The sequence below is a fragment of the Acomys minous genome, assembly GCF_964271855.1.
Source record: "Acomys minous genome assembly, chromosome: 7".
NCBI lineage: Eukaryota > Metazoa > Chordata > Mammalia > Rodentia > Muridae > Acomys > Acomys minous.
Window position 1 is genome coordinate 66,354,033 of NC_140488.1, and position 27,444 is coordinate 66,381,476.

Genomic DNA, 27,444 nt, shown 5'->3' on the forward strand with positions numbered 1-27,444 from the left:
AGAATTTTATTCAGATGCAAAGAAAAATTATGAAACTTATAGGTAAATGGATTGAGTTGGTAAGAATTATTGAGTGGGATAACTGAGACACATAGTGAAAGAAACTAGCTTTAAAACTATACACATGCATATTTAATTTTGAGTATTCATAGAAGCCAAGAAACTAGTAAGGTGTCATGGTGGAGGATTTCAATGGACAGGACATAAAATGTGGGTGGTATAGAAGGGAAAAGGGTGATAGTAAGGCAAAAAAGGGTTAAATACAGTGTGGATGGAAAGGCAAGGTAGAGGAGGAAAAATGAAGAGGGATAGCACACACTGAACATCTTTGAAAAAAATCCATAGTGAAACTGGAACAAGGCTTGGAGTCTAGGATGAACTCATCAGTTCAGTTGCTTTAACCATAAGGTCCAGGTACCTTCTCTGAGTTTCAGTCATATGCTCCTATATAGACTCTAGGCAGAGGCACTCAATTCCGTGGACAGACAAGAAAACAGGAACCAGAACTGTCTTCTAGTATTCTTGGCCTCCAGCAAGGACATCCTAAGAATTGCTGCTTTGGGCTACCAACCCTACCTGACCAGTTTCTACTTCCTAGAAGGAATTTCACCAATGGCCTTAGAGTCCCTACAAATAACCTCTGACAGTCTGATGCCTCAAGTTCTGTGAGTGAAGGCAACTTGGAAATGCTAAGAATACAGAATGCCTACTGAAGAAACAAACATTCAGGTGTCAAGTATAAATCACTGAGGACAGAGGTCATGTGGATGGTAATCAGTAAAGCATCAGTGTCAGGGCTATCCAAATTCTTAGGAGCACACTTCTTGCTGTAGTATGTCTTAGATGCTGAACAGGAAACTTTATGATTTAATGCGTTTTTTTCTGGTTGATTTTAATATTGCTTTGATCTAATCACTTTTGTCCTTTTTCTTATATTTTTGGTTGTGAGCCTAGCTGTTAATGGCTAAGCCATCTTTCCAGCCCAGTTTTGCCCTTTACTTATGCGAAGCTTTGGAATTAGAATTTTTACCCTCTATCATGCTATCATGAATGCACTAACCTTTGCGCTTTTCTTCTTTCAGGTTGTTCCAGCTAAGAGTTTATTTTGAGTCTCAGTGTAGACTTTATACTTGGACTTTGGAGCAATATTGGAATAAGACTATAGACATTTAGGAAAATTAACTGAAAATATTTTGAATTTTGAGACGCTCATTAGACTTTGGGAACCAAACTAGAGTTTAAATGTTCAGTATCCCTAAAAAGCACACACATTAAGGATTAATACGTGCTTGGCATTGTTGGAAAGTAGTGCAAACTTTAAGATTGGGGAAGGATCGGCATATTTTATTGTCTATTTTCTTTTCCATATGCTAAGTATAACAGGAATTAACAAAATGTGGCAAAGTCTTCCATCAGGTTGCTACATTTTTATCCAATCTCAGAATTTGTTTCAGAACAAAGCTCCAGTGCATGGAGTAAAATGTTACATCATTTTGGTCTGAGTAGTTCAAAAATTTGAGAAATAGAGAGCATATCTCTGTAAATTATCCCTAAAATCCTATGAAATACACACAAACATACATACACAAACACATATACACACTAATGCACACACAAACATACACATTTATGAAAACACACTAACTCACAAGCAGCCTTTTTGGTATTTGGATGCCAGTAATGCTCACTTTATTTACTATGGTTTCACAGAAGTCGAGATGTTGGTCTCAAAGTAGTTTGCTTTCATGAGGCCATTTGTGAAACCTAGGACTCACCTATTCTTCAGAGCAGCTTATGAATCCACTCCACTCCAGGCTGAAGGATAAAGTTGAATGACAGAAATAAAAACAAATCATTAATGATAAAGAATGCCCAATATAAAGATTATAACCAAACACATAGTATTGTAGATTGACGAGAACTTGGATTGCTTCTAAATTCTGTCCCTCCCTGGGCTCCACAACAGATCTATAATTTGAAGGCATTGAAGATGGAGTCCATTAGCATGCACATCAACCCCTGGGGGGTACCTAATCGTACTCAGGGAGAGAAGTGCCAAAGGCTAGTGTAACCACCATTCTTTGAAGAGTAAGCAAGCCCTATTAAAGTTACATTATTAGTCTATGCTATCACCACATTTTATTGATTGAAACTTTCAAATTTGAAAGTACAACAGTAATTCTACAGCACCAATGCAAGTATTTACACATGTGTATACAGTGTTTAGCATGACAGAGGGCATCAGGTCTACCCAGGTAAGAACAGATAATGAGCAAAGTAAAAGCAGAGGGAACAGACTTGTTATGTATGTCCCAAGATTATATAACTGGGCAAACCTTCAACCAAAGATTAGAGAGATCTAGAAAGACATGATTATATATATCAGGAGTGCCTTCCAAAGTGATTTGTATATTTATGCCTCCCCTCCAAAATCTAGGCTCTTTAAAAGAGGGGAATGGAAGAAGCAATCTCTTAGATGAGAAAAGTAGAAATTATAAATCAACAAAGTATTCATCCCCATGAAGTGGGAGTTAACCCAGAAAGAATGGTTAGAAAGCAGATAAGATTTTGTCACTTCTGGAAAGGTAACTTTTGTTTTCTGTTGTCAGTAAGAATCAGGGTTCATTAAAACCTTTTTTTTTCAACTTGGATACAATAACTAAGATATGTGTATTCCTGAATCTTTTTTTTAACCTGTTGTGTGCAAGTTGTTTAGTTAGACTTACTTCATTGAACAACTTCCCAAGAAATGCCTTTATGATTCATTTAAATGTTTCCATGGAGTTTTAATCAGTTTTCCAGTTTGTTTTTCAAAAGTGTTGTATAATTAACTATTTCTATAAAATGACTATAAGTAAAATATTTGTTTTAAGTCACAAACTACTTTCCACTACTCTAGTCAAAATAAGTGTTTTTTTTTCCCTTGAAATTTAAGCATTTGTTTGGCAACTTGGTTAAGCTGTTTCAATGGATTTTCACCTTCCTTGCCCCCAAGTTCCTAATTTTAATGTTATTAAATATTGAATACTGCTAAATATGAAATAAAAGAAAATTATTGCCTAGATAATATATCTGTATATATTTTCAGATTTTAAAACTCTCTTACTTCAAAATCCAACTTGTCCTAAGTATTAAATAGTAGTAAACATACCAAAGGAGCATATCTTGGTTTTGGAGGAGGTGGAGGTGTTGCCTTGCACTGACAGACACGTTTGGGCTTAGTTGATGCTTTAAATGGCTCACAAGGAGGGAGTGGTAGTCTTTGTCTTGATGAAGGGATTCTACCAACTGCATCGCTCTTCCCCTTTTCTCCAAAAGTAGTCTTTTTGGATGATGATCTGAATCCTTTCCTTATTTCTGATATTCCCTTCTTCGAGTCTGAAGATGTGACGTCTGAATCATCAATGGTCTTCATAACTTTAAACCCTGATAACTCTTCAGATTCAGTATCTGAGGGTCTTATAATTCTCATGCCTCCTTTGGAAGATCCATCAGATCCTGAATCGGTATAACTCTTTATGGCCTTTTTTGTATCTTTTTTGGCCTCTTTATTTTCCATCTTTACTTCAGAATCAGACTCACTTGCAGTAGTAGACTCTGCCTTCTTCTTTACATCCTTCTTCTCTCCTTTCTTTGGGATTTTGTTATCCTTTTCACCTTTCTTAAGTGTTCGATCACCTTCAGATTCAGAATCAGAATCAGTAGACCCTACTTCCTTAACAAGCTTCCTCTTGTTCTTTTTATTTTCATTCTTTCCATCTTTTTTGACCTTCTTGGACTGTATATCTGATTCAGAATCAGTAAAGAATGCATCCTTCTTATCATCTTTTTTTGCACGTCTTGTTTCCTTCTTTACACTCTTTGAATCTACAGCTTCAGCACTGACAGATTCTGCGCTTTTTTTATCCTTATTCTTTCCTTTCTTCTCTTTCTTTTCATCTTTGGAGTCACCAGATTCAGCACTAGTGGATTCTGCATCCTTCTTTTTCTTTTTTTCTCTTTTATCACTCTTTGGTTCTTTCTTTGCATCCCTGGATTCAACAGATTCAGCATCAGTAGACTCTATATTCTTCTTTTTCTTGGATTCTTTCTTCTCTTTTTTCTTTCCTTCTTTCTTTGCATCTTTTGTGTCTCCAGAATCAGGATCTGAGTCTTTTTCCTTCTTTCCACCCTTCTTTGTAGGCTTCTTTGCATTGTTCTGTGAGAAATTTGTTTCCCATCCTTCAAAATCTTTGGGTTCATCTCTGAGCTCATTTATGAGCAACATTAAATCCATATTTAAGCTGCTTATGCACTTTGATATGTTATCAGAAAATTCCTCTAAGCTATTCTTGGAGTCTGTATTGGTGTTGTCCTTGTAACATATGGCTTCATCATTGGTCTCCTGGGAATTCAGTTTACCTTTGCTATCATTATTCGACTCCATTTCTAAGGTTTTCTTAGAATTGTTGGATTCTAGAATTGTTTCTGATGTGAAAATTGACTCATTAATAAGTTCACTTTTATGTGATGATTTTGATGGAATTTTTTCTGTGTTGTCTATTATTTCAAGATTCCCATCAGTTATCATTTTCCTGGATTCCAGTATTATTGCACATGAGCTTACTTTTTCCTTGGCTTTTTTTGTTGTTCTTTTATCATCTTTGGGCTTTCTCATTTCTGCCATTATATAATGGTTTTGAGGATTGTATAGATGTTTGAATGGAGCCTCTATAATGGAAGCTAGAGAAAAGGATGACCTGAGGAGAATGTCTCTTATAAAATGGTTTATCCATACTTGAGTTGACTTCTGACCTTTCTTAATTTTCATTTTCTCTTGTCTCTGAAAATACTGGGGAGAATTATGATAAGAATTTATCATAAGACAAGAATTATAATAAGAATGATTTATATATTTTCATTTTCAGCCTAAATTTTTTAATCAGTTATCTATCAAAATATTTTTTTCTATTTAAGGATTGTGTGTGCAAACATACTTATATATTCCTAATGTTACACACATGTACACACACAATGTGTATAACAACAATGAATGAAGAAACAGACAATAAATTTGAAAGAGAGCAAGGAGGGGTATATAAGAAGTTTTGGAGTGAGAAAAGGGCAGGAAAAATATGTATCTTTTTTTTTACAGTCTTACGTCTTAGTTAAAAACAAATTGATAGGGCTTGTGACATCACTCAGCATATAATGGTACTATACAAGCCTATTGACCTGAATTGAATCCCATCGTGGAAGAGAAGCACCTTCTGAAAGATATACTCTGAGCCTTTGTACCTTCATGCCTGCACTCATACAAACATTATGCTCACATAAGACACTAATAAATCAAATAACATCAAAATAATCTTATAAATGTGAAGTTATAATTCAACATTAAAATGTAAATAACAAATCAATATAACACAGTGAGAATACTGTTTCAAAAGATGATAGCAAAGCACCGGAATCTCTATGAAAAAGTACTTCTAATATTGATATGATATAACTATAATCTCAAAAACAAAAGTTCATCTTGAAACATGTGGGGACAATTTTGTTCAATAGAGAGTCATAAATTTAATATTCTATTCCTGCATAGTAAAATTGTGTATGTTATGTTTATGTTTATATATATATATATATATATACACATATGTATGCTACTATTAGCATATATTTAGTTTTAAAATGACTTTTACATACTTACAGGAATGGCAACTTCTAATTCTGATGGTCCTGATCTCTTCATATTTGGCATAGGTATTTTGGAAAATGTCAAAGCAAGACTTTGTTCTTGATTCAATTTTTCCTTAGTTTGATTGACTGAGATGAGAAAATAACATAAAAATTTGGAGTTAATAATTAGACTCTTGAATGTAAAAGCATTGTAGAGTCAGAAATATAGTATTTAAGTAAAAGTAAATTGTAACTCAAAATACAGCTCTACTCTTTGCAGTTTATCTGAATAGCAATTAGGGAACATAAAGACCAATTTTCCAGTTAGCATTTGATTATGTTTAACATTATAATTTTTATATAAAATATGTTTTTATAGATTGTTGCTTATATAATGATATTAATCTACTTTAATAAAACAATAGGAATGAAATATAGATATATTTCCACTGTTTCATCTCAAATGCTTACATTGTCTCTTCTGTCTTAATTATTTAAAGTCATTTTGGTTGGGTATGAGATATTATGATTAATTATTCTATGATTTACTTAATAAATAGCACAAACCTGAGCATAAAGTAACCAGTGAATGTGTGAATTTCCAGAGATTTCTCAGGAAGTTTACCCCTCTGAATTTAATGGCATCTCCAGCCACAGAAATTAGAACCATACTTACAAATATTGTCTTGCATTCTATAAACTCTATAAAGATATATACATATTTGGGGTTATTCAGAAAAATCAAGAATATTAAACTGTCTGGAAACTTTGACAAAAAAGGAATTGGAAACAAAATTCAGGGTAGTTTTCCTAGAAAGGAAGAGGCTAATGAGAGATGTCGTTGGTTTTCACATATATTTGGAGAGCTGCTATATGTGAAGGTAGTTTTAGTAATAATTACAGCATAGCTCATATTGTTAATAGTTAGTGCTTTTATATGCTGGATTCTGTTCTAAGACTTTCATAGTTGTCAACTTGGCAATTCTTTTTGAATTAGATAATGTAATTGAATTTCTTATAAATGTGTAAAAATAACACATCACAATATGTTAAATTTCTTTCTTATTTTAAAAGTATTTATTTATTTATTTATTATTATGTATACAGAGCTCTGCGTACATGTACACCTGCAGGCCAGAGGAGGGTATCAGATCACATTACAGATGGTTGTGAGCCACCATGTGGTTGCTGGGAATTGAACACATGACCCCTGGAAGAACAGTCAGTGCTCTTAACCGCTGAGCCATCTCTCCAGCCCTATGTTACATTTCTTATTCCAAATCACAAAGCTAGCAAATAGCTGGATTAAGATTCCTATACAATTTTGTCTCAGAGTCAATCCCTAACTGAGATGTTATAATGCTCTTTATAAGTTTACTGAGGGTAGAGCTGGAACTAATGAAAAAAATATATGCCACTATAAGGGTGTTTTAGTATAGTATAGTATGTTAAGGAGACCAGTGTAAACTTTCAGATTCTCAAGAAATGGATTATTTGCTGACAACTTTCATCACTTTAATATTACTTGTCCTTTTCACTTTAAATTTTGTAATTGTGAAGTTTGAGTACAAGAGGGAGCTTATGAGAGTAATTGTAATTCCTATATGAGAAAGAAGAACAAACTGGGCCACAGAGGAAGATGATACAGGTGGTCCTGATGAGATTTGATAGGCTGGGGTCAATTGGTAGAGGAGGGCTCCCCTTTCTGAGGAGTAAGGGAGGGGCAAAAGGGGGAAAATGAGGGAGTATGGGACTGGAGGTAGGCAAGGCAGAGGGCTATGATCAGGATGTAAAGTGAATAATTTTTAAAAATTTTTAAATTTAAAAAATCTCTTATTTGAAATCAACTAATACATGCTTCAAAGTCAGAAATGTTTTGTACATACATCAATATATACACATACATGCCAATACAGATACAGAAGAATCTCATGGGCCCTCACCCCTAGATGACTAGTTACAGGCAAATAATGATATCTGAGAAAGGAAGAAATAGTTTTCCTAGGGATGAGTCCCCTTTTTGTTTATCCAATATTAAGTGGACAGCTCTAAAAACATATACAAAGAGTCAGTGTGTGTGTATGTGTGTGTGTGTGTATGTGTGTGTGTGTGTGTGTGTGTGTGCATGTTCATAAGCATATGTCAAAACTGAAACAAATTCAGGACAGTTTTTATTTTACTACATTTAGCAGGGAGAACTAGACATTGGTTGCTTCAGTGTTTAGAAATGTAAACAAAAACAAATTTCAAGGAACAAATTCTTACTCAAAATGCAGTCATCATTTGTTGAGCTGTTTACTTCTTGTCTGTAAAAGATAAAGAAGACATTTAAACTGAATTTGTACTATGGATAATCATTATCATGCATTATCTTTTAGTACTATCACTTTGATATGTTTGATGCATTCTCTCATTGTCGAATTCTTCAATATACAATAAAAATAAACCAAAATAACAAGATGTATTTACATTTGAATCTAAACTATTTACACTTCCTAAATACCCAGAAAAGGTCTAATAACCAGAAAAGGCCTAGTCCATACCCATCATTAAATAGGGACTATCTTAGTAAAGCTTTAAAGATACTCAGAGAATATTACAGATGAGAGGACAGAAAGATGGTAAAAGTCAAAGCACCCAGGAATATGCTGATATTTAGTGTTTTCTATAAATGACAGGGAAGCTACACCCATAAAAATCTTAGCAACATGGCTGCCCAAACAAGACATGAAGCATGGAAATATCTTTTGACATGCCAACCAGATGGGGGAAAATATCTCATGATGTTTTACCCCAGATGATTAATTGCAGACAATTAATGATTGCTGAGAAAGTGAGAGTTTTCCACAGGGATGCACCCCCTAATTGTGCATCTAATACTAAGTGGTCAGCCCTAAAAACATATACACACACTAATACCAGTTGGAGTCAGTAGATTATATATTTATTCATATATTATATGTAACAATAATAACTACAGAAAAAGAAGCCACAAATTTGAGAGGGAACAGGAGCCATGGAGGAATTGGAAGGTGTTGGAAGGAGGAGCGGGAGATGGTACCTAGGGGTTCCATTGCTGTGATAAAATATCGTGATCAGAAGCAATGTGGAGAGAAAAGACTATTTCACCTTACAACTTATATTCCATCATCCAGGAAAGTCAAAATACAAATTCAATGTGGCATCCTGGAGACAGAAACTGAGGTCATTGAAGAATGTTACTTACTGGCTTACTCAGCGTGGTTTGCTCAGTCTGCTTTTTAGACATTTCAAGACCAGGAGTGATACTGCCTCTACTCTGTGATTTGTGACCACTGACATAATCACCATTCAAGAAAATATAACAAAGACTTGAGTACAGACAAATCTTACAGACATATTTCCTCAAGTGAGAGTCCTTCTTCCCAAATGACTCTCTAAATTGTGCCAAGTTGACATAAAGCTAGCCAGCACAAGAGGAAATGATGTAAATACAGTACACATGTATAATATTTAAGGATAAATTATAAAAATATATACATAATTCAGAGGTTTTCAACTGGAAGTAAATATTAGAATTAATTTGAAATACTTAAAAAACATAAGCCTATCTGAGTACTAATCTTTAATTTATGTATCATAATCTCTGGATTTTGTTAATCAAGTCTCCATTTGAAAACTTAGGTACTCATCTCTACTCCAAAGCCTTTCCTGTGAATATTTTGAAAATGAATACATTATAGATTTCTTAAATAGTTTTAAGTTTTTGCTTTTTCCTTAGAAGCATACAGGATCTCACTCCAAAATGGAAATGGCCAGCTCACAGGGTGCCTGGCTCCTTGAACTCAGAGACCATTGAGCAAGCGAACTTGTAGGTTGCTTACTCTGGGAGTTCCTCAAGAGAGAGAAAGGCTCCTGGTATTCTGAAGAGACCTGCTGGTCCTCGGGATCATATAGGCTAAATGTTCCCACTCCAATCACCTAACTGTGGGTCTAATTGGGACACAGCCACCTGAAGAGAACTTCAGGCTATTCCCTAAGATCCAGGAGCTGGTCTACAACCATACCCACCATTCTTAGGAGGGCACCTCTAAGGACACACAGCTTCCTGCCTAGAGCACTTCCCATACCCTTGAGAAAACCAGTGAATACCAAGAACAACCAGCAATGCCAGAGACAACAAGATGGATAAAGGCCAGTGTAAGGACACAACAAAATTTAGGGAAATATTGCACCTCTGGAATCCAATTATACTGCAAGCAGCCCTGGATACCCTAATACAACTAAAACACAAGAAAATAACCTAAAATCTATGCTTTGGAAGATGATAGAGGCATTTAAAGAAGAAATAAATAAGTACATCAAAGAAATACAGAAAAATACAATCAAACAGAAGCACTCAAAGGGAAAATTAATAAATCACTTAAAGAAATATAGACAAACAGATGAAGGAAATGAGTAAAATGGTTCAATACATGAAAATGGAAATAGAAACTATAAAGAAAACACAAACTGAGGAAATCCTGGAGACGGAAAACTTAGAGAAGAAAATAGAAATTACAGAGGAAAGAATCATGAACAGAATACAAGAAGTGGAGGAAAGAATCTCAGGTGTGGAAGATGCACTCTGATACCCCTTTCAAATAAAATGTTAAATATGAAAAATTCCTGACACAAAACATCCAAGAAATCAAGGATACTATAACAAGACAAAACCTAAGAATAATAGGAATAGAAGAAAGAGAAGATTCCCAGCTCCAAGTTCCAGAAAAATATTTTCAACAAAATCATAGAAGAAAAATTCCCTAAAGAGATGCCTATAAATATACAAAAAGCCTATATAACACCAAATAGATTAGACCAGAGAAGAAAACTCTCTTGCCACATAATAATCAAAATGATAAATATATAGAACAAAGAAAAATATTAAAAGTTGCAAGGGAAAGAAGCCAAGTATCATATAAAGGCAGACCTATCAGAATCACACCTGACTTCTCAACAGAAACTACAAAAGCCAGAAGAGCCTGGGCAGATGTCATGCAGACCCTAAGAGACCACAGATGTCAGCATAGGATACTATACTCAGAAAAGCTTTTAATCACCATAGATGGAGAAAACAAGATATTCCATGATAGAACAAAATTTAAACAGTATCTATGCAAAAACCCAGACCTACAGAAGATACTAGAAAGAAAACTCCAACCAAAGAAAGTAAATTACAATCAAGAAAAATAGGAAATAAATAACACCACTGCAGCAAAAACCAAAAGAAGAGAAACACATAAATACACTATAGCCAACAACATCAAAGTAACAGATACAAAATATCAGATTTAATTCCCCAATAAAAAGACATAAGCTAACGGAATGGATGCATAAGCAGGACCCATCATTCTGCTATATACAAGAAACACACCTTAGCAATAAAGATAGACATTACCTCAGTGTAAGGCCTGAAAAATGTTTTTCCATGCAAAAGGACTCAAGAAGCAAGCTGGAATAGCCATTCTAATATCTAATAAAATAAATTTCATCCAAAATTAATCAAAAGGAAAAATCTACCAAGATGACATCTCAAACCTGAACATATATGCCCTAAATACAAGGGCACCCACATTGGTAAAATAAACATTACTAAAGCTTAAATCACACATCAATTTCCAAACATTAGTAGTGGGAGACTTCAACACCCCACAATCCTATAATCCCTAAAAAAATAGAAACAGTCATTCAAAGTCTCCCAATGAAAAAAAAAGCCTGGGCCAGATGGTTTTAGTGCAGAATTATAGAAAAATGTTAATTCAGAACATGGCTGTTCTGGCAAGAGATAACATCCAAAGACCTTCTAGGTACATGTGATGTGGCAGAAATAAAAACATCTTTAATCCAAGAGACAGAGACAAACAGATCTGTGGTCAATGACAGCCTGGAATAGAGCAAGTATCAAGTAATGTAAATCTTATGTCCAGGCACAATGGTGCCTTTAATCCCAAATGAAGGTAAAGTTTGTGGAAGGAAGAATCCATGTTTGAAAATGATATCTAATAGAGTGTCCGAAAAGGTGATGAATCAGAGAAGATTTGACAGAATAGGATATGCCCAACTCTCATGACAAGAGAGAGGAAAAGGAAGCTACTTAAGAGGCAGTTTTACAGAAAGAGAGAGAGAGAGAGAGAGAGAGAGAGAGAGAGAGAGAGAGAGAGAGAGAGAGTTTTACCAGGATAGGAATACAAAGATGGGTGGCAGAGAGAAATCAAGTGAAGATGGAATGAGTCAGAAAATGAGAAGAAGCCAGAAGATTAGAGCAGATTGCTGAGATAGTTTGAAGCCAAGCAGAGCAATTCTGAGCCAAGAGAAACCAGATTAAATCAGTCAGCTGGGAGAAGAGTTTGAGCCAGAACATCTGAGTTGAACCAGCCAACCCAGATCTTAGAAAAACAAGTAAGAGTGAGTTTATTAGACAGTAAGTCTCAAAAGCTGAAAATATTCTGTGCTTGGTTAGATTATATGAAGGCTAGACACTTCTAGGACTAGGCCCTAAGTTAGCAGAATGAGGAACTAAGCCTCCGAGACAACAATTGAGCCAGGAGAATAAGTTACTTTTACACAGAATTCTAACAGACTTTCAAAGAAGAGTTAATACTAATATACTTCAAACTACACAACAAAATCAAAACAGAAGGAACATTGCCAGACTCATTCTATGAGGCCGTAGTCACCCTGATATCTAAAGCAAACAGATTCAACCAAGAAAGTGACTCTCAGACCAATCTCCCTTATCAATGTTGATGCAATAAAACTCAATAAAATACTTGCAAAGAGAATCCAAGAACACATCAGACACATCATCCACCATGATCAAGTTGGCTTCAGCCCAGGGATGCAGGAATGGGTCAACATACAAAAATTCATTAATGTAATTTACCATATAAACTGAAAGAAAAAAAACTACATTATCATCTCGTTAGATAAAGAAAAAAGCATTTGACAAAATTCGACACCCCTTCATGATAAAAGTCTTGGAAAGATCAGGAAAACAAGGCCCATACCTAAACATAATAAAGGTTATATGCAACAGGCCAATAGCCAACATCAAATTAAATGGAGAGAAACCCAAAGCAATTTCACTAACATCAGGGACAAAATGAGGCTGCCCACTCTCTCCACATCAACATAGTACTTGAAGTTTTAGCTAGCGCAATAAGACAACTAAAGGAGATCAAGGGGCTACAAATTAGAAAGGAAGAAGTCAAAGTATCCGTATTCCCAGATGATATGATAATATAGATAAGTGACTTTATAATTCTACCAGGGAACTCCTACAGCTGATAAATACCTTAAGCAAGGTAGCTCCATACAAAATTTTAAAAAATCAGTAGCCTCCTGTATACAAAGCACAATGGGCTGAGAAAGAAATTAAGGAAAAAACATTTTTTACAATAGCCACAAATAATATAAAATATCTTGGTGTAACTCTAACCAAGCAAGTGAAAGAGCTGTATGACAAGAACTTCAAGTTTCTGAAAAAGGAAATTGAAGAAGATATCAGAAGATGGAAAGATCTCGTGTGCTCATGCATTTGTAGGATTATCATAGTAAAACTGGCCATCTTACCAAAAGCAGTTTATAGATTCAGTACAATTCCTATCAAAATACCAACACAGTTTTTCATAGATATTGAAAGAACAATTCTAAAATTCATATGGAAATACAAAACAAAAAACAAACAAACAAACAAACAAACAAAAAAACAACAAAAAAAACCCACAAAAAACTTCAGATTAGCTAAAATAATCTTATAGGTATTGGCATAAAAACAGACAGGTTGATCCAAAAGAAATTGGAAACATCACACATTAGCATCTTAGGACACAACTGGAAGCCCTAGGAAAAAAAAAGAAGCAGAAACACTCAAAAGGAGTAGACATCTAGAAATAATCAAACTCAGGGCTAAAATTAAAAAATTAGAAACTAAGAAAATAGTCCAAAGAATCAACAAAACGAAGAGCTGGTTCTTTGCAAAAATCAACAAGATAGACAGACCATTAGCCAAACTAACTAAAAGGCAGAGAGACAGTATTGAAATGAACAATATCAGAAATGAAAAGGGAGACATAACAACAGACACTGAAGAAATACAAAGAATCCTAAGATCCTACTTTGAAGGCATATATGCCACAAAATTTGAAAATCTAGGGGAAATGGACGATTTTCTTGACCAATTTCACTTGCCAAAGTTGAGTGAAGAAAAGATAAACAAGCTAAATAGTCCCATTTCCCCTACAGAAATAGAGGCAATCATTGATAGTCTCCCAACCAAAAAAAGCCCAGGGCCAGATGATTTCAGTGCAGAATTCTACCAGACCTTCAAGGGCGAGCTAATACCGATACTCTTCAAGCTACTCCAAAAGATAGAAAGAGATGGAACATTACCAAATTCATTCTATGAGGCCATAGTCTCATTGATACCTAAACCTCACAAAGACTCAACAAAGAAAGAGAATTTCAGACCAATTTCTCTTATGAACATCGATGCAAAAATATTAAGTAAAATACTTGCAAAATGAATACAAGAACACATCAAAGATATCATCCATCAAGACTACATACGCTTCATTCCAGGCATGCAGGGATGGTTTAATATACGGAAATCCATCAATGTAATCCACCATATAAACAAACTGAAAATAAAAAAACCACATGATCATCTCTTTAGATGCAGAGAAAGCATTTGATAAAATCCAACACCCATTCATGTTTAAAGTTTTAGAGAGATCAGGGATGCAAGGCACTTTCCTCAACATAATAAAGGCTATATACAGCAAGCCAATAGCCAAAATCAAAGTAACACCACATGCTACCGAGGATGTAGGGAGAGAGGAACACTCCTTCATTGCTGGTAGGAATGCAAACTAGTATAGCCTCTTTGGAAGTCTATCTGGTGCTATCTCAGAAAACTGGGAATAGGGCTTCCTCAAGACCCAGCTATCCCACTCCTTGGAATATACCCAGAAGATGCTCCAGCACACAACAAGAACATTTGCTCAACCCTGTCCATAGCAGCCTTATTCATAATAGCCAGATCATGGAAACAGCCTAAGTGTTCCTCAGAAGAATGGATAAAGAAACTGTCGTACATATACACTATGGAATACTACTCAGCTATTAAAAACAAGGAATTCCTGAAATTTGTGGACAAATGGATTGAGCTAGAAATGATCATAATGAGTGAGTTAAGCCAGAAACAGAAAGACTCAAATGGTATATACTCACCTATATCTGCATATTAGCCCAAGGAGCATGTCCCATGAAAGCCTTCACTTACCAGGAAACTGAGACAGAGTGGAGGACATCCCATTGAGACTCTGGATAAGAGAAGCAAGGGAGAATAGCAAAGTAGAAGGATCCAGAGGGTCCTAGAAACCTACAAGTAGAACATTATGATAGGCAGATTTGGGCCCTGGGGTCCTGCTTAAACTAAGGCACCAGCCAATGACAATACAGGCGGTAAACTTTAAATCCCTACCCAGATCTAGCCAATGGTCTTAACATTCTCCACAGTAGAGTGGAGAGTGGGATATGACTTTCTCATGTACTCTGGTGCCTCACCTTTGACCATGTTGCCTGGAGGGAGAGACCTGGTGGCAATCAGAGGAAGGACAGCAGATTACCGAGAAGAGACTTGATACCCTATGAGCATATACAGGGGGAAGTAATCCCCCTCAGGAACAGTCATAGGGTAGGGGAATAAGGGGAAAGTGGGAGGGAGGGAAGAATGGGAGGATACAAGGGATGGGATAACCATTGAGATTTAACACATATAAATTAATTTAAAAATTCCAATTAATTTAATGAATTCTTTATTTACTTTTGCATTCTATATATTATGAAAGAATGATTTTGATCCATTAATGTGGCCTTACCAGCTCCAATTATCAAATGAAGATAGAAAAAAACAAAAATGGCACCTTTATTATTTTTCTCTCGAAAGAGAATTCTGGAAACATAATCATATAACATGCATTCACAAAATTTAGAATAAAATTGATGAGTGATAGCACAACAAAAAAAAATAGATATAATCCTTACATAAAAAGGGAGTAACAGTAAGACTATTAATAGTTCTTTAATTAGAACTGTATTTAACTGGATAATTTGTTTACTGGATAAATTGTTTAAAGCCGTAGTTTTATCTATATACTCTCTATGAATTCAAATCAGAAGTTTTATCTTTTTCCTATTTCAAATGTATGTATATGTTCAAAACAAGAGTGTTTAAAATATATTTTATTAATTTATTCATATTATGTCTCAATCATTATCCCATCCCTTGTATCCTCCCATTTCTCCCTCCCTCCCATTTCCCCTTACTCACCTCCCCTATGACTGTGACTGAGGGAGAAAACAAGAGTTTTTTATGTCAAGGTTTTTCTAAGAATTTGGTGCCTGTCTTGGCTTGTATAGATAACCATTTATTCCTTATTTTTATATTCATGTGGTCTTTCTTATCATAGTACACACTTGGGCCTTATCCTTGGACTACACCTAAAATGAATGTATTTCCTTGATTATTAATTTCTCTCAATCTTGTTTTCCTTCTTGGTGTAATTCACATGGAGGTTCATACAGCTTCTAACAGTTTTTGCTATATTGCAGGAGGGTTTTTAAATTATCTGAATCAATTCAGGGACCATTATTAGGAAGTATAAAACCATCTGTACGAAATCTGCCCAACAGAAAGTAACACCTATGGAGGAATAATATTATGATATAGGCAGTAAGGGTCTAGTCATGCTCAGCTGCATCATGGAAGGTATATGGGACAAGCAAGGAAAGGCTGTATAGCAACAATAAGCAGTCCTGAGGCAAAATCCTTGAGGCTTTACCAAAACCAGAGATACACCCATTCCTCAGTCATGCAAAAATGAGTAGGCTGCCTCCAGGAAGCTCAGTTGCTTGCTTTTGTCAATCGATCATGTGATTGCGCCTAGCAATGGATAAAGAAACTGTGGTACACTTACACTGTGGAATATTGCTCAGCTATTAAAAACAAGAAATTCTTGAAATTTGTAGGCAAATGCATGGAACTATAAAGGATCATCTCGAGTGAGGTAACCCAGACCCAGAAAGACACACTTGGAATGTACTCACTTATAAACAGATATTTGCCATATATTATAGGATAACTATACTCCAAATCACAGACCCAAAGAAGCTAAGTAAGAAGGAGGCCCCAAGGGAGGCCCTCTTTGAATCTCACTCAAATGGTGATATAGACAGTAGAAGAGGAAGTAGAGAGGGTACTGGATAGGAGAGGGTGTGGCAATGAAAGCCTAGGTTGGGGGGAATCAGATGTGGGGAGAGTATGCCATTCAGGGTCTGGAGATGGCGTGGGTCCCACTATCTGTGGGTCAATTCAGGTTCTAAGGCCTTGGGGTCAGTCCAGACCTTGAGACAAGAATGGACACACCTCAAGGTAAAGGTCTCAAGGTCCAGCTTCTTGCTCAGGAGCAGCATAGTGCTCTGAGAGTGAAGTCTGAAGTCTGAGCATTAGGTCAGGTCCTGGTCTTACTGAGAGATGTGGAAAATGAGTTTTCCACGGGTTATTTCAGTTTAGCTCTTTAAAAATGATGATTAGGAGACAAGATCCTCTTAGATTAAGTTAAAGAAGTTAGGCTATTAGAGTTGAAATAGGATAGATATTGAATTTCATTTGGAAATTTAGACCCAAGAAGATAGGAAAGACATTTCAAATGAGACGAATGCAAATGGCCAATTCACTATGAATGTAACATGTATAGAACTCATCATTCTCGTGATTGTCACATGGTTCTCCCTGCTGTATGTACTTTGTTTTATACATGTGTAATAAAATAAAAGTATTAAAAAAAGAATGAGATTGCTGGTATTAAAAGGCAGTAGAGACTCAGGAGCCATATAAGCCCGTGATGATACCAAAAGTGTTACAGCTCCTTGTTTGAGATGTTGTGCTAAGCACAGCAGAGGAATCAGGTAGATGTCTGAAACCCACTGTCAGGAGGTCAGGTTGAGACGCAGGCCTGGAGGTGCTGCACTGGGACTAGCACAAGGCCAGCACACAGCCAGTGGAGGCAGAGCCACTGCCAAGGCAGCTCTGCCATAGCTGCCTTGATGGCTTTAATCAGCAGTCAAGCCTTCGGCATTCAGCACTGATGCCCCCCCCACCGCCCCGACACCATCCCCAGAATAAGTGGAATCTCAGTAGATCATGGTGGAAAAATGGCGAGCATGAGAGCCCCTGAGCATACTAGCAAACCATTATGATTTATTAATAAACCTTGGGCAGTGGGTCGGGGTTTGAGGGTGAATGTTTCTGATACTCTAGTGCTAAGTGTGCCAGGACACTTAGTCTCCATAGAGTGGTACAGTACCTCATTTACATGCAGTAACACAGGGGTCTTATCACAAGAAGCAAAAAACAGTATTCTATGAGTGAGGGAATGATTTGTAGGCATGGTCAAAGGTCATTTGCTGGAGTAGCTAAGATCCCCTCAGGATAGGGGTGGTGAGTACTTCCAGGAATTCCCTGTGCCTGTTGAACACATTCCTTATCAGGAAAGGGTAGGACCTGTAATTTTCCTTGAGGGCTATGTGACATTCCTTACAAGATCTGGGGTTACCAGAAGAGGTTGAGTGGGAACCCTGCTGAAAAAAGGGAGTCTACCTTCATAGGCCTAGAGCAAAATTACTATCTGGAGTAGTCAGACTTCAACTTTATCCACTAGAGTCCCACAAGAATGAGGACAGGAGGTTTGAGGTCTTGGAGGGAAAAGAAAATGAAAGGCAGGACCATCACTGAGACAAGCTGGAGACAAGCAACAGGGTAGGCTCCTTTGTGGATATGGGGATGTCTCTAGCTGAGCCTCCTAGCAGTGGGGGATATGGGACTGAGGACGGCACCTTCTAGCCAGGAAGGGCCTACAGTGGTAGGAGAGGAAACACCAATCTACTACAAAACCTTCAAACCAAAATTTACCCTGCCTACAAGATGTACAGAGATAAAGATAGAGACTAAGGGAATGTCCAACCAATGCCTGGCCCAACCTGAAACCCAACCCCTGACATCATTAAACCATACTTTGCTATGTTTACAAACAGCAGCCTAATTTAACCATTCTCTGAGAGCTGCCCTCCCAGCTCCAGCAGCTCATCCAATCATATGGTGAGACTCACAGCCAAGTATTAGGAGGAACTCCTGGAGTCCTGTGAAAGAGTGAGAAGGAAGGATAGAAGGATAGAAGGACTGGGTGGGGGACAAGAACACTCCAAGAAGACAGAGTCAACTGGCTTAGACGTATGAGGCCTTACAGAGACTGAAGCACCAACCAAAAAGCATGCATGCAGTTTGATCTTCATGTGGGTCCTCTAGTAAATTGAGCAGGTGCTGTCTATGACATGGACTCTGTTGCCTGTTTTTGATCACTTCGCCCTAACTGGGTTGCCTTGCCTGGCTCAGGGGATGAGGATAAGCTCAGCCCTGATATGACTTGACTTGATGTGCTGAGGTAGGTTAGTGGTGGGGTCCCCTTTTCTGAGGACAAGGGGAGAGTGTTAGGAGAAAGAAGGTGGTAGGGAAGAACTAGGAGAGGAGGGAGGGGCTAAAATCAGGAAGTAAAGTGAATATATAATTTTAAAAAACCCAACTAATCTCTACAGTTATGAATGGATTTCTGGGTAGAATGTATTACTAGTACTCAGGAAGCAGCTCCAAGAGACTTGTTGAATTGGTCTATATAGCAAAATCTAAACCAGATGGGACTATATAGTGAGACCCTGTTTCAAAATCAACAACAACAACATCAACAAGCAAGCAAACAAACAAACCCAAAACTGATGACATGACCTCTCAAAAGAAAGTTAGAAAATATTTTGAATGATATTTTGGCTATCCAAAAGTTAACTGTTTTATGTAAATACTGGTGATGAGCTAAAACCCTTTCAGAGATAAACTTATAAGCTTTAATTGACATTTTAAATAAAGAAGAGCTGTTCTTTTTATTTAAGACAGACAAGATTTAAGTGTTGTTTTTGTCATTTTGTTGTAATTTGCTACTGTAGTAGTACAAAATGAATGCATAAATTATATTACTTAATATTCTGATTACATATATTAAAATATCATCTTTTAATATATGTTACTATGCCAACATGAATGCCACAGTGAATGTGTAGTTGTCAGTCCTTTCTTTCTTTATTCAACAAAGAATCTCTCCTGTTGGCCACCATTCCATACACCACAAAGTTCTGAAAAGTCCTGTTTCTGCCTATGTAGTATCCAAACAGAAGTACTGAATTACAGATGTCTGTGCTTTAGCCATTAGGTTTACATGTTCTGGGGATGTGAACTTAGGTTGGCAGGTTTATACAGCAAGTACTTTACTGTTACACTATATCACAAACACCAAGAATAACTATTCTCAATCTAGTGATATTAGGGATTTGTGAAATTTAAAAATTTCAAGAAAAATAAATAAAATGAGGTAACAATATTTTGGATAGTAAGTTAAAGCCAAAGCATGTATGAGAAAACACATATAAAAGGAGAAATGAAAGATAAAAGTATTTTTACTAATTATTTAAAAATTTTAGATGAAAGATACAATTCCTTTAAATAAATACAAAATAAAATGAAAGAAAAATAGAAATATGAGTTATCATTTGCACATTCAATACTAAAATACTAACCCAGAGGTAGAACTTGAGGTCTGAGCATCTTCATTGGTCAATTCTCCACTATTCCTGAGTAAGAGGAGATAAGATTACAAACTCTTAAAGAAATAGAGAAAGAGGAAATACTTATCAAATTTTTATGATGATAATATAGTCTGATATCAAAACCTGACAGGATTACTAATAGAAAGTAAGTTTTCAGGACTGTATATAGCAGATATTAATATCCGTAAGCATTTTTTTGGGAAATTCAATTTTTAGGAGGTATATTAAATTACAGATACTTTTGCTTATACTAGGCTGGTTTAACATGTAAAACTTACAATATTAGGATATTAACAAAAGAGAAAATACAAATTTATGAATTTTTAATATTTAACAAAGAGAATATATACAAATACATCACAAATGTGATTCTTTTTTAATATAGTTTATTAATTTATTCATATTATATCTAAATTGTTGTCCTATCCCTTGTATCCTCCCATTCCTCCCTCCCTCCCATTTCCCCCTTAACCCCTTCTCCTATGACTGTGACTGAGGGGGACCTCTTCCCCCTGTATATGCTCATAGGGTATCAAGTCTCTTCTTGGTAGCCTGCTATCCTTCCTCTGAGTGCCACCAGGCCTGCCCATCTAGGGGACATGGTCAAATATGGGACAGCAGAGTTTGTGTGAAAGTCAGACCCCACTCTCCATTCAACTGTGAAGAATGTCCTGTCCATTGGGTAGATCTGGGTAGGGGCTCAAAGTTTATTGCACGTATTGTCCTTGGATGGTGCCATAATTTGAGCAGGACCCCTGGGCCCAGATCTGCCCAACAAATGTGATTCTAAATGGAAAAAAAAATTAGAAACATTTCCCCTAGCTCAAGAACAACAACAAAAAAGTTTTGAGTTGACATATTCCAGGAACTCTCAACTTAATTTAGTAAAGAGAAAGGAAGAGCAAATAACAAATAAATATTTTGGAAAATGAAGAAATTAAAATATAATTATTTACAAGTAACAAAATGATAGACAATTCAAAATATCAATGCATATACTATTAGAATTGTGTGAATTTACCAGGATTGCCAGAGATAAAGAGAAAAATTTCAAATCAGTTATGTTTAATAAAGCATCACATGAACATTTAAAAAAATATGTCCAAGTAATATATGTGCAATACTTTGGAACTAAAAAGGAGGAACCAATATTAAGAAAACTGAAAAAAAATGTTCAATTGCATTCAATTAGTGTGTGTGTGTCTACATTTGGGTATGCACATGTGTTACTTGATATTAGACCTAGAGCTTCACATGTCTGTTCTGAAAGGCTTTACTGGTGATCTATATTTAAAATCTTCTGATTTTTTTTATTTGGTGCAGGATGTTACTAAATTGCCCTAGGTGGTCTTGAATTCAGCCTGTAACCCAGGCAAAACCTTGAACTTGTGATTCCCTTACCTTACCCTACACCTTACCAAATAGATTGGATTCCACAACTGTACCATCAGAACTAGCTAATATTTCAGTATTTCATTTGAGCATTCAAATAGATTGTATTGATTAATATAATTGACTAATTCTAATTTGCTTACTTTGTACAAATCATGCTCTCAAAATTCTTTTTTCATTTTATGCACGAATCATCTACATCAAATCCATTTTTTGTTTTAGTCATAGTTTCTTAGCAATATTATGAGATGACCCCACAAATTTGAATAAAAATAATGATGGACTTTTCATAATTTACTCATTCAAATAATAACTATGACATACAGGTGAAGAGTGAGTAGTGAACACTCCTAAAATATACATTTCCTAATCTCTGGAAACTGCAGATTATCTCACATCACAAGGGACTTTGTATGTGATTAAGGCACAAGTGAGGAGATAACATTCTAGATGTAATCTGAATAAGTTATAATAAACTAAACAAAAAGAAAATTCAAATCAAGAGATTATTCTGGATTGTCTAAGAATGCACAAAGTGATATCACCAGAGTTCTTTTAGTAGGGGAAATAGAAAGAGAAGACCAGTTGATTATAAAGGCAGACACTGAAGCAATACCCTTGGAAAGGGAGGGATCCAACTCATAGAGATTGTCACTGAAAGCTGAAATATGTCTGGAAACAGATCCTACCTTCAGAGTATCTAGAACAGTGGTTTTCAAATTTCATAATGCTGCAACCCTTTCGTACAGTTCCTCATCTTGTGATGACCTCCCAACCATAAATTATTTTCATCGCTATTTCATAACTGTGATTTTGTTACTTATGAATCATAATGTAAATATCAGTGTTTTACAATGCTTTTAGGTGACTGACCCCTGTAAAAAGGCCATTCAACCCCAAAGGGGTCCTGACCCACAGATTGAGAACTACTGGCCTAGACTAATAAATCATGCTGACAGCTCAGTTTTAGTTCACTGAAATGCATTTCAGATTTGTGACATTCATAGGAACATAAAAACTGAGCTATTTAAAAATTACACTGCCTTTTATAGGCCATTGAATTTGTGGAAATTTTCCACAGCAATAACAATTAATATAAACCTTGGTATCAGTAATAGGTGCTATTGCAACAGGAACTTCAGTGACTGTTTAGAATTAGGAAATAGAAAGAGGCTAGAATAATTGTAAGGAACATGATAGAAAAAGCCTAAATGGAATAAATGGCCAGTAGAATAGATACATGCTAAATACTACTAGTGAAGACACAGGAGGAAGTGAGGAGATGGCATCACTCATGGTGTTCATAGAAAATACTACATTTGTCACAATAAGATTGATACCCTATGAGCATATAAAGGGGGAGGAAGTCCCCCTCAGGAACAGTCATAGGGGAGGGGAATAAGGGGAAAATGGGAGGGAGGGAAGAATGGGAGGATACAAGGGATGGTATAACCTTTGAGATGGAACAAGAATAAATTAATTTTAAAAAAGAAAAAACAAACAAACAAACAAACAACAAAAGATTGCTTAAGTGTATCAAGTCTCTTCTTGGTAGCCTGCTATCCTTCCTCTGAGTGCCACCAGGCCTCCCCCTCCAGGGGACATGGTGAGGCACCAGAGTACGTGTGAAAGTCATACTCCACTCTCCACTCAGCTGTGGAGAATGTCCTGTCCATTGGCTAGATCTGGGTAGAGGTTTAAAGTTTACAGCCTGTATTGTCCTTGGCTGGAACCATAGTTTGAGCAGGACCTCTGGGCCCAAATCTGCCTATCATAATGCTCTTCTTGTTTCTAGGACCCTCTGGATCCTTCTACTTTGCTATTCTTCCATGCGTCTCTCATCTTGATACTCTATGAGCATATAAAGGGGGAGAAAGTCCCCCTCAGTCACGGTCATAGGGGAGGGGAGTAAGGGGAAAATGGGAGGGAGGGAGGAATGGGAGGATACAGGGGAGGGGATAACCATTGAGATGTAATATGAATAAATTAATAAAATAAAATTTAAAAAATAACACAACAAGGAAAAAAGATTGCTTAAGTGTAAATATTTAAAATTTGCAGTAACAGTTTAGACTATCTCTTTTCAGGGTTCAACCCTTTTTTGTATCATCACATATTGAAACAAATATTTCTCTTACAAGTTTTATTAAAAGAAGTGAAAAAGATTATTATTAAAATTTGGATTTCAAAGTTATTGCTTTTGGAGACTTAAAAAGAAGGTAAGTTTCTACTGTACCACAGGGCAGGCCAGCATCTTGTACAACAGAAGCCTCCTACCCCATCAAAGGCCCAGCCAGCTCTCTGAAAACCTCCTACCCTACCAGAGATTGGAACACCCTCCTGAGCCTCAGATAGGAACATCCACCACACTGTCTGTGCCTTCCCAGCAAAACCCTAACTGCTCCTTCTCTTCTCTTTACCATCTCTCTGCCCACACCACCTGCAGAAGCCTCCTACCCCACCAGAGGTTAGGCCATAGCCCTGAAAACCAGGTAAGACCACCACTCCACACTGCCTGTGCTGCCTAGAGTAACACTAACTACCTCTCTCTACCTTTAACCATATCCTAGACCACACCTGTTATTGAAGCCTCCTACTCCATAAAAAGCCAGACCAACTCCCTGAAAACCAGGCAAACCACCTCCCCAGCCACACCCAGCATAAACTCAACTGTTCCCCATCTCCTTGTCACCATATCCTAGCCCACAACTCTGGGGGAAACGTTCGCCCCTACCCCACCAAAGGCCAAGGCAGCATCCTAAACCCCAGAGATCAGGACAGCTCACTGAAAACCAAACAGAAGCCTCTCACTCCACCAGAAGCCATGCCAGCATCTTGAGCCCCAGAAGACCATGGGCCATATCATAGGCCCCACACATTACCAGAAGTCAGGTTTGGGTGTGAAATCTCTACCTTACCAAAGGCCATCCAGTCCAGGGACCAACTCAGGCAAGACCCTCTACTCAACCACAGGCCTCTCCAGCCAGAAGATCAGAGAGGAAACAGAAACCCAGGAACAAAACACTCATCAAACAAAGACAGCCAGAAATCAGCTCCTAGGCTTAGAAATCACTCCAAATCCAGGTACCAGTGTAAGAACACAACAACACTTTGGGAAATATGTCACAACCAAACCCCAGCCATTCCACTGCAGCCACTGCAACAAGCCTTCAATATTCCAATACAGCTGAAGCACAAGTAAATGACCTTAAAACACACTTTATGAAGACAATCGATGTCCTTAAAGAGGAGGTAAATAAATTCCTTAAAAAATGGAGGAAAAGACAAACATAAAATTCGAGGAAAACAATAACTACTTTAAAGAGTGTCAAGAAAGACAAGAAAACAAAACAAACAAACAAACAAAAACAACAAAAAAACCAAAACCAATTGAAGGAAATGAATGAACTATTTAAACCCTGAGAGTGGAAAGAGAAAAAAGAAAATACAAATTGAGGGAATCCTGGAGATGGAAAATGTAGGCATGTGAGCAGAAATTACAGATGCAAACATTACTAACAGAAGAGATGGAAAAGAGAATCTCAGGCATAGATGATAGTATAGAGGAAACTGATACAGTGATCAAAGAAAATGTTAAATCTAAAAGGTTCCTGGCACAAAACACCAAGAAAAATGGGACACCATTAAAAGTCCAAACCTCAGAATAAGTCGAATAGAAGAAGATTTCCAGCTCAAAGTTCCAGAAAATATTTTCAACAAAATCATAGAAAAAAAAATCCTAACGTAAAGAAACCAATGCCTATAAAGGTACAAGAAGCTTACAGAACACCAAATAGTTTTGGAAGAAAAGAAAGTACCTGCCTCCACAATATAATAATCAAAATACTTAAAGTTACAGAACAAAGAAAGAATATGAGAAGCTGCAAAGTGAAAAGACGAAGTAACATAAAGACAGACAGTCCTATTAGAGCTATACTCGACTTCTCAGCAGAGACTATAAAAGCCAGAAGGGCCTGGGCAGATGTCTTGCAAACCCTAAGAGACCACAGATGCCACCCCAGACTTCTATAATAAGCAAAACTGTCAATTACCATAGAAAGATAAAAGAAGATATTCCATGACAAAGTCAAATTTAAACAATGTCTATCCACAAATCCAGCTCTACAGAAGGCAATAGAAGAAAACTCCAACCCAAGGTTACCATCACCCATGTAAACACAGGCAATAAATATTCTCACAAAAGAATAACCCAAAGAAGGAAAACGCACACACACTATCACCACCAAAATAGCAGAAATTAACAATCATTGGTCATTGGTATCTCTCAGTATCAATGACTTCAATTCTCCAATAAAAAGACACAGGCTAACAAAATGGATGGAAAAACAGAATCCATCCTTCCCCTTCATATAAAAAATACACCTCAACATCAAAGATACATATAACCTCAGAGAAAAAGGTTGGAAAAAGATTTTCCAAGCAAATGGTCCCAAGAGGCAAGCTTGTGTAGCTATTCTAATATCTAACAAAATAGACTTTAAACCAATATTAATCAAAAGAGATGGATGAGGACACTTTATACTCATTAAAGGAAAAATCCATCTAGATGATGTTTCAATTCTTAACATGTATGCCCCAAATGCAAAGATACCCACATTCGCAAAAGAAGCTTTACTAAAGCTTAAATCACACACCAACACCAACATTGATAGTGGGATACTTCAGTACCCTACTCTCACTGAACAGAGAAATAATAGAGCTAACAAATGATATGAACCAAATGAACCTAATAGATATGTACAGAATGTTTCACCTAAACGCAAAATACTATGCCTTCTTCTCATCACCTCATAGAATGTTCACCAAAACTGACAACATGCTTGGTCACAAAGCAAGTCTCAACAGATATAAGAAAATTGATGCAACCCCCTGCATACCACCAGACCACCACAGATTAAAGCTGAATTTCAATAAAAGAAACAGTAGAAAGCCTACAAACTCATGGAAAAGGCAGAAATAAAGAAAGGAATTAAAGACTTCTTAGAATTCAATAAAAATGAAAGCACATCATACCCAAACTTATGGGAAATGATAAAAGCAGTGCTAAAAGGAAAATTCATAGCACTAAGTGGCTTCATAAAGAAAGTGGAGAGGTCTTATACTAGTAACTTAAAAGCACACATGAAAGCTCTAGAACAAAAAGAAGCAAACAGATCCAACAGGAGTAGATGACTGGAAATAAAGTAAGGAATAAGGAGCTGGATCTTTGAGAAAATCAACAAGCTAGACAAACCCTTATCCACACATATAAAAAGCAGAGAAAGAATATCCAAATTGACAAAATCAGAAATGAAAACAGGGACATAAAAAGATACCAAGGACATCCAAAGAATCATTAAATAACACTCCAAAAGCCTGCATACCAAAATAATTGGAAATTATAAAAGAAATGGATGATTTTCTTTATAGGCAGCACATACTAAAGTTAAGTCAAGATGAGATAAACTATTTAAATAGACCCACAGTCCCTAAGGAAATAGAATCAGTCATTAAAGCACTCCCAACTCAACAATGCTCAGGACCAGGTGTTTTTAGCACAGAATTCTACCAGATTTTCAAAGAAGAGCTAATGCCAATACTCCTCAAATTATTCCACAAAATAGAAGCAGAAGGAACATTGCCTGATTCATTTCATGAGGG

At 36.5% G+C, this 27,444-nt stretch overlaps 1 protein-coding gene across 2 annotated transcripts in view; it reads right to left on the minus strand.

Annotated features, from left to right (window-relative positions):
• Positions 1 to 1,675: 1,675 nt before the first annotated feature.
• CYLC1 (cylicin 1) overlaps positions 1,676 to 27,444 on the minus strand; it is a 30,892-nt gene continuing 5,123 nt past the window's right edge. Inside the window, exons 2-6 of one of the 2 annotated variants that reach the window (XM_084790821.1) lie at positions 20,362 to 20,415; positions 7,924 to 7,964; positions 5,690 to 5,805; positions 3,152 to 4,831; positions 1,676 to 1,815 (exon numbers count right to left, since the gene is read on the minus strand). In XM_084790821.1, the coding sequence (XP_084646947.1) occupies positions 1,783 to 1,815; positions 3,152 to 4,831; positions 5,690 to 5,805; positions 7,924 to 7,964; positions 20,362 to 20,415 (1,924 nt within the window). In that variant the 3' untranslated portion in view covers positions 1,676 to 1,782. The remainder of the gene's footprint in view (positions 1,816 to 3,151; positions 4,832 to 5,689; positions 5,806 to 7,923; positions 7,965 to 20,361; positions 20,416 to 27,444) is intronic. The other variant, XM_084790822.1, reaches the window with a different exon arrangement.